Source organism: Cajanus cajan, chromosome 1 (assembly GCF_000230855.2).
Source record: "Cajanus cajan strain Asha chromosome 1, NIPB_CcT2T_4, whole genome shotgun sequence".
Taxonomy (NCBI): Eukaryota; Viridiplantae; Streptophyta; class Magnoliopsida; order Fabales; family Fabaceae; genus Cajanus; species Cajanus cajan.
Genome location: NC_138517.1, coordinates 76135321 through 76144559, shown reverse-complemented (window position 1 = coordinate 76144559; position 9239 = coordinate 76135321). Strand labels below are relative to the sequence as shown.

The 9239-nt window shown below is 31.9% G+C and overlaps 1 protein-coding gene across 1 annotated transcript; it reads left to right on the top strand.

Annotated features, from left to right (window-relative positions):
* The first annotated feature begins 428 nt into the window (after positions 1-428).
* LOC109803799 (uncharacterized) lies at positions 429-1655 on the top strand. The gene has a single exon (XM_083070746.1). It carries the CDS (start codon positions 429-431, stop codon positions 1653-1655), a length of 1227 nt encoding a protein of 408 aa, XP_082926872.1.
* Positions 1656-9239: the final 7584 nt, after the last annotated feature.

Here is a 9239-nt window from a genome sequence, read left to right as displayed (position 1 = left end):
TTTTATTTATTTATTTTTGGCTTAAATATAATTTTAATCCTTTAAATTTAAGATAAATTTATTTTTAATCTCTCAAATTTAAAATTATTATTTTTGATCCTATAATTTTTAAAAATCTTATTTTAATCCCTTAAATTACTAATAACATATATAAAAGTAACAATTTAAGATAATTATGTAAAATCAGTTAGGTTTAGTGTCATTTTTTTACCAATAAGACAATAATAAATAAATTTTATGTGACAATATTTATCAGATTTTTTGACAAAATATAAGTATAAGAATGAAAATAAGATTTTTTTTTTAATTTTAGAATCTAAAAAAACTAATTTTATATTTAAGAAATTAAAAATATATTTATGGATTAATATTATGTTTAAACGATTTATTTCTTAAATAAAAAACTTATTTGAAGGGGAAAAAAATACATGGTAGAATCAAACAAGCCCCCGTTTCATCCTACTCTTCTCTACACATCAAGGCAAGCTCGGAAGCTCCCTCCACCCACTGTTCAGATGTATCGTTCCCAACGCTTCAAACCCCTTCTCGCAAGAACACCGCTCCAACCCAATCCTTTTCCCTCAACATTTTCTCTGAAATGTAAATTCACCTCACTCGCTCCCCAACACCACTCCTTCATCGTCTCTTACCTCATCAACAACTGCGCCTTCTCACCCGAAACTGCTCTCAAAGCTTCCGAACGCGTTCGCTTCGACACCGCCGAAAAGCCCGACTCAGTAATCGCCTTCTTCAGAAACAACGGGTTTTCAAATTCCCAGATAAACAGCATCTTCAGAAGAATACCCAGCTTGCTTACATGCAACCCCCACAAAAGGGTTTTGCCAAAGTTCCAATTTTTAGCCTCCAAAGGCGCTTCCATCTCCGACATCGTTCAATTGGTGAACCGGTGCCCAAGACTCCTTACCTCCAGCCTCGAGAATAACGTCATCCCCACCTTCGAATTGGTAAGGAGATTCCTTCATGCTGATAAGAAAATAATCGATTGTGTCTTCGGTAATCGTCATTTCCTTGATTACAAAGCTGCTGTACAGAATGTGAACATGTTGGTGGATGTTGGAGTCAGGGACTCCAACATCTCCTATTTGTTCCGTACGAGGCCCTCTATTCTCTTGTCTAATGACCTGAAGAGGACTGTTGATGAAGTTAAGGAAATGGGGTTTGACCCTTCGAAAATAGGGTTTGTGATGGCTTTGCACGCCAAAAGGGGTGTTTCGAAATTGCGGTGGGACGCGAAAGTTGACGCCTTTAAGAGCTGGGGTTGGTCTGAAGAAGTGGTTCTTGATACGTTCAGGAAGAATCCACTGTTTATGTTGATGTCAAAAGATAAAATCAATGAGGTGATGCGGTTTTGTGTTGATGAGTTGGGGTGGGACCCTTTGGCCCTTGCCAAGAGGCCGACTATGTTTGGGTATAGTTTGGAGGGAAGGATCATTCCGAGGGGTTTGGTGGTCCGGTATTTGATTGCAAAGGGTTTGAGAGGAAAGAGTGCCAGCTTGTTTACACCGTTTACTATTTCTGAGGAGTTGTTTCTTGAAAATTATGTGACCCGTTTTGAGAAGGAAAAGCCTCATCTGTTGAAGCTGTACCAGAAAAAACCAGGTTCCAAGAAAACAGGGATAACTAACTCATCATGAGTACAAATTTTGTGTGATTCAACCTTGTTATGTTTTATCATCCCATTTAAGTACCGTTGTTTATCCTGTCTAAGGTGCAATTGATTTAACTGAGTTGTTTCGTTTTGATGGGTCAGAAGACTCAGAACTCTTGTTGGTTGTTGCATTCTTCAATTCCCATTATAGTTGTGATGTATACAACTACTTGTGCTTTATAAATGACCAAAGCACAAGTACAAATTCTTAAATATCCAATGCTTATTTGTAACCTTGCTCACACTTGCATGCTGCTGACTGCTGTTGTTGCCTTCACAAGAAATATATATTCGCTGTCATATTTTGATGGTGAGTACATATTTCTTATTTCCATCCTAGCTGAGATTGACATGCTGTTATTGTCTTCACAAGAAAATGAATTCACCATCCTCGTGTTCTGAGTTTGAATTGTGGAAGATTCTTTAGTAATTAGTTGTTCTAGTAAATTACAATTTTTAGATTTGGCTTGTGACTTGCAATACTTTTAAGGTTCCTTTTTGTTATTTGGGCTATGTAAAGGAGATTTAGAGAAAGATATAAATCAGAGCTCCTATACCATTGTGGAATTTAAAAAATATCTAGGTCCATTTTCATTTATTCAATGCTTCTGGGATGTCGATTGAAGATAGTTTATGTGATTGAACGGTTGTTTCTCAGATGTTTAGCTTGGAAATATATTGCATGACAGTTTTTGTTACAGGCGGAACCAACTACTTCTGCTGTTTGATGGGGAACATAATTAAATGTTGAAGTGTTGCATAATGATAGATGCATCAATCTGTAAAAATTTACTTTTTAACTTTATATGGTTTAGTTGAGTAATAATATAAGCTTTTAGATGTAGGAGCACGTAAACGTTATATTCAGGTTAAAAAAATTAGTGTTATGCAAGGTTTAATTCTAGCTTTATTTTCTGAATTATACGGTGGTAATGTGTTTTTTTTTTTTTTTTTTGTTACAGTAGGGGTATAACTTTGGGGTGAGCCATGGTAAGACAACAAATTTCTGCCTCATGACTTGGTGCCCAAGAATTGAAGTTGTAGCAATAACCCCTTTGCTTATGGGGTAATGATTTCTAATTTTGATACATTTTTCTCCTTCCATACCCTCACAATAGTAGGACTATAAGAATCTGGTGCACTAGGTCATCCTTTACGATGAACATGTTAGCATTTGAGTAGGGATAAGCTAGTGTTTGGATTTTAGTTTGGAGAAGCCAAAAGAACGTTCATTTTAAAACTTTCTCACATACTTCAATGTTTAGTTGTCTAAGAGCAATTGCCTATTAAGTGTACTGCCAACAAAACAAACACACACTTAGACCGATGTCAGTTGAGCTACAAACTCATTGGCAATTTAGTACATTGTCTTGGCATAACCATGCTATTTCTTGTACAAATACTACACACTAGTTGGTCTAATAAGACTAATTTCACATATCATGTTCTGGTACCTGAAACTAAGATTTAGGAGAAATATTGCTCTGAGTGTTAACTACACTCAGCACAAACTTTATATATATGGAAAACATTATAATAAGACAAAACGGGAATGATTACATCTAGGATTTGCAATCTAAATATCTATGACAGACGGCTACAGTAGACAGAGATAAAACAGTCTTTTTACAGAAAGATAATATACACTATAATTTATTTAAATCTAACACTTGTAAACCTCCTAATGTTAATTGTTTGTAAGCATCTTCAAATTACTTTAAAACTCCTTGTAGCACGGATGTTAGGGTGAATCTAGGTGCAATGGCAAGATTTTGCCTCATGACTTGGTGGTTAAGTGTTCAAGTCACAGAAACAGCCCCTGTGATCATAGGGATAGGGTATGATTCATTTGACTCTCTCCAAACCTTCCACAGTAGTGTGAGCTTGGTGCACTGGGCCATCCTTTACAATAGGGAAGCAAAAATTTGAGTTGGGGGAATGAAGATGGGGCTTGAGGAATTGAGGGTGGGAAAGGGAGAATGAAGATGGGGTGTAAAGGATGTGAAATGATCAAAAAATTATTATGTCAGATTTCTTCTTTCCATGTTAAAATAAATGTATTTATGTACTTTTTTGGTTCAATTATTATGTTAGAATTCTATTTTTCTTGTTAAAAGACTGGATGCCAAGTTTCCTTTTTGAAACATAATCCCCAAAGGACAAGCTTTTGACGAAGGATAAAATATTTCAAGTAATTGCGTGTTCATTGATGGACTAGGAAGGTGCTGTTAGTCTTACAATTTGCATTCCCTAATTCAAACCCCGAATGCAGGAAGGTGCTGTTAGTCTTACAATTTGCATTCCCTAATTCAAACCCCGAATGCAGGGGCATGTTCACACTTTCGGAGGTAGCAACAAGCACTCTTACAAGCATGTTCAGTGAAATCGATGATGACATCCTAACACAACGCTTGTTATAATCCCTCACAAAATCAACCTAATTTATTTACGTTGCATTTAGTTGCAGGAATATAGAGTGGACGGGTTGTTTATAAACATTTTTTTTATTTAACTTTTAGAGGGGTGAAGGGAAATTGAGAATAAAATATTTCTTTGTCTAGTTTTAATTGTCCTTCTATGAAGGGCTGATGAGGTTGCCAATTATTTGAGTTAGTGCTAGAATTTGTGAATTAATTTAAAGAGTTTTTCTTTAGCAATCTAAATATGTATTTGTTGATAAAAAAAATATATAAAAACCATATATTAACTTTTTTACATTATATTAGTGCAATAATAATAATAATGTCAAATTTCTTAATAAAAAGATAAGATATTTTAAATTTAAACCACCGTAGAATAAAGTATAGTTTATCCTTCAAAATAAGGTGCATTTTTACCAATGAAAGTTTGATGAAAAATATAATAAAATGGATAACTATATAATTAAGATGTGCATAATAAATGAGGATAAATATATATTTATATCACAAAGACAAAATATTTTTAAATTAAATGACAATGAATATAATAGGTGTAATTATTAACTAGTATTTACTCTTGCAATGCATATGCGATGTTTATTATATCTATAAAAATTATAAGAAATGACTTATATGTTATGTTAGGGTTTTGAATATGTCTTCTAAGGAACATTGCTGAGATGTTTCGTTGCCAACGCTTGAGACCCTCTCTCTATCTGAAGTCACTCACCATGGCTGTATCTAGAAATTCTAGGGCCTTAGACAAAATATAAGATAGGGCCTATGTTAATATAGTCTAATAATTTTTATGTTATTTTTCTGGTTTTTTGAGCTGTAAAATTATTTATTAAAATTTTATAATTAAGTAATTCTAACTTCTCACTCTCAATAGATAATATAGCTAATACATTCAATTTATCTTATAGCATAATTGATCTTAAATATGATTTAATCAATTTTAATTTTGAAAGACTTCTTTCATTAGTCGTAACAGTTACAAGTAATATTAATAATATTCTATAAACAATATATGTATTTGGAAAAGAACATGATCTTTTTATATAGTTCAATATTTGTAATGGTATGGTAATTTTATTTGTTAGAATTTCTTTCATTAACTTTAATTCTGAAAACAAATCAAGACCATCAATATCAGAATGATCCTCAAAACTGAAAATCTTTTCAAAACTAGATACATACTTTTTATTTGACATATTTTACTGATTGGCTAAAATAAAATAATAAAAAAAATAATTTTTAAAATTAAAAGAAGATAACAATGAAACTTGGAAAGTGAAAAATTATATTTGTGAATGAAATTTTTTTTAAGCTATAGCTATGCACTGTCATAGCTATGAGTATCCAAAATCCAAACCGTAGTGATAGTCACTTTGCATACACCTACAATGATAAACAATAAAAAAAATGAGATCTAAAAATTGTAATTTGTAAATAAAAGTATTGCACTAAATTATTTTTTCACATGAATTAATAATAAATTTACAATATTTTAGAAGAGTGTGATCCTAGTTTTTTCAAAGACACGCAGGAAACCATGGAAAGAAGAAATCTTGTCATGATGACAAACTTCAATTTCAATAAAAGGGAATATGTGGTAATGTTCCTCGGGATGATCCATGACAAATTCACAATGCAATGTCACGCAAGAAGTGCATTATAATGGATTGTCAATGGTGATAACTAAGAAAATTTGTTGATGTTATTGAACCAGCAGAACCCAAAATTATACTAACTTAGTAGTTTAAAGGATCTTATAAAGTATGAATCAACCAAGAAAAAAGGCAGAGTGAGATCGTATTATTCCCTATCAAACTCTTAAATTAGACGAGAAAAAGGAATTGAGAATGACTGAATGAGAATGGAGAGAGGATGATAAAGAGATAAACTAGAGAGGAAATAAAGAGTTTGAAAATCTGTCACTTGTAAAACACAAAAGTAAGTAGTAGTGACTGTTAAGTGTTGAGTGACTTTTCATTTACAAAAACTAATAAATGGGTTATGGTCTTTTAAGTAATTTTAATAAAAAAATAAAAGATATAAAAAATGTAAGATATGTGTCTTATAAAATATTGAGCCTTATTTTAAATATTATTAAATTTTTAAAAATTAATTTATATTAATAATATTATTATTAAAAGAATTTAGAGGCCTTATAAATTTGGGAGCTCTAGACATTAACTTTAATTGTCTTAGTGGATATTTTGCCATGTCAGTCACAGTCACAAGAACATTGCCTCAAACCCCTAAACCTCGTCCTTTCCCATCAACACAAACACTTTCCGAAGCCCATCTCGATTTCTTCACAACAACACCATGAATTCCCCGTTTCCTACCTCATAAACAATTGCCATTTCTCATCAGAAACTGCTCTCAAGGCCTCCAAATTTCTTCGCGTGGTTATCATATGATTAGCTCATCATGAGTACAAATTTCTCCAATTCAAGCACTTGTGTTAACCTTGTCTATAAATTCAAGTGATTTAGTTGGATTCGTTCATTTTGATGGGTTGGAGCCTTGTTGATTGTTGCATTCTCCAATTCCCGTGACATTTTTAATTTATACCAACTGCTTTGATGCTTTGAAAATGGCTAAAGCATGAGAAGTTTAGCTTGAATATTTTAACATCAAAGGCTTATTTATATCGTTGCTTACACTGGCATGTTTTGTAGTTGCCTTGGTAATAAATAAATAATATATATATATATATATATATATATATATATATATATATATATATATATATATATATATATATATATCCATGAATTTTGAGTATTCACTGGCAAGGATCTTTTAGATATAAGTTCTCATAAATCTCAGTTTTTAGGTTTCGTTTGTTGCTTGAAATATCTTAATGTTTTGGGTAATTGGGGTTTATATATAAAGGAGAGATAAGGAAGAAGATATCATGTCAAAACTCTTTCAACCATTGTGTAATTTAAAAAATATCTAGTTCATGTTTCATTTGTTCCATGTTACTAGAATGTCAAGTGAAGGCAAAGTTTGAGTGATCGAACGATTGTTTCCGACATTTAGTAGGGAAATATATCGAATGACAGCTTCAAGATGGTCACTTGAGAAGGATAAGTGCGGCTGAGAATATACTAAGGATCAACAGGTTTGATCAGAAAGAAACTTATCTGTCTTATACTGTGTTTCTTTTCTTACTCTGAAAATGGTGCTTTGAAAGAAGCTTTTCACTTTGGGGGAGAAGCTTGAATATGATTCAATAAGATAGGGAAGATGTGAGGTAAGTTCTTTCATTGGAGAAAGATGAGGAGAATATATGAATATTAAAATGTTGCTTATGATAGAATCATGGAGCTGTAAGAACATTTTTAATTTTTTACTACTTAACTTTATGTGATGTGATTGAGTTTTTTTTTTCATTGGACTGTGTTGGTTTAGTTTAATTATAATATAATCTTTTAGATATGGGTAACTGTAAGCTAGCTTTTTGGCAATTTACTGCACGTGTTATGCTTTTACTAGTACATCTACCACTTATAGTGTATTTGGAAAACCGTTGAAACAGGCCAAACGGCCGTTCAACGTGAAAACTCCAAATTTTCCTTCCCTATTTGATACTTGGGAATGAGTGAACTGCTGTCTAAGAAGCATGAAACGTTTTCCCAGACATGCTCTTATTCTGCTACTTCAGATAGGAACTAAGTTCACAAATTTGATTTCCTAAACATCTCTTAGTATGCTCCTTCAGATTGGAACTTATTTCACAAATTCTTGGTTCTTAAATATGTGTTTTTCACAAGCACCCTCAAATTGTCAAAAAGCTCACGCAAGCTTGCAACATGGATGCAAGATCTTAAGGGACCTATCCATGGTAGTTGAATTGAGATCCAAACTGTGAAATTGAATCCTTATTTTTCAAACACAAATGGAACCATATTGTGAGTTGTAACATTTGTGATCAACAATAGAACATAGCACATATAACCAGTAAAGACATGAAAGTACAAATTCATGATCAATAACAAAATCATAAATCTAGAATCATTTTAACATAAAGAAACATATCTAAAGTCAAAACGTGAATATATAAGCATGTTGAAATCAAATGGTTAATTAAGTGACCACCAAACTTGAAATGTGGTGACAAACAAAGAAGAAAGGCAAAATAGAAAGTGAGAGACACAAAGCACGGTGGGTCAGACCGAGAGTTAGAAGGGCAAAGAAGAAATATGTAAAAGATGGTATAAGGAGAATCAGTCACACAGGGTCTGACTAAAGGGAAATGATCAATTCATTCCCTCTTTTTCCATTAATTATTATTTATTGGTGGCTTTCTTTGATTCATGTGCAAAATGCAATTCAGATGATTCATTCTCCATTTAGGCTATTCAAGAACCAAAAAATTTATCATTCATCAATTTGTATTGCCCTTAGTGTGAATTATATTGCATATTGTCTAATACTGACAATAATGGACTAATCCATTCATGTTTGGCTAAGTTTAGTGGTGATTAATCTTCATTACTCCCTCCGTTTTTTTTTAAGTTTAAGGTTTATGTACAAGAATTAAGAAAATGATTGATAATTTAGTTTTTTAAAGTATTTATTACTTATTTTCTTGTTATACCCTTTAGGTGGTTGGAGAAGAAATAAATACATTAAAAATGAATAAACACATTATTCAGTAAATACATATTAATTATCAAGGGTAAAAATGAAAAAAAAAAGTCATTGATTTTAGAAAAGTAACAATGAAAAAAGAATTAAAAAAATAGTGTCAAAAAGGATTATAAAAAAATGGAGGGAGTAGATTAGTAAACTATGTGTGTATACATAGAATAATCATTCATAGTTAAAAGATAATATTTTTTATTGATATAAAATTATATTTCATTAATTACAAACATACAAACAAAAGGGCCCAATTTTTTTATACCTTTATAAATATCTTAGGATAGTATTTTTTTCCATCAGTAATATCTTAGGATAGAGTGGAGTGCATTGACGTTTCTGTTATCTTCCTCCTCAACTCTATTTTTTGTGGAGTAAGATGCGGGTTAGACCAATTTTCACTTCGTATTCAATTTTTCACTAACCTTTTCATTTGAATCTATTGCATAGAGTGAGGTGATTAAAGACGAATTTAATTGATTTAAATT

Excerpts from the sequence above, each read along its gene's own strand:
- LOC109803799 (XM_083070746.1), top strand. The coding sequence starts at position 429 with ATGGTAGAATCAAACAAGCCCCCGTTTCATCCTACTCTTCTCTACACA.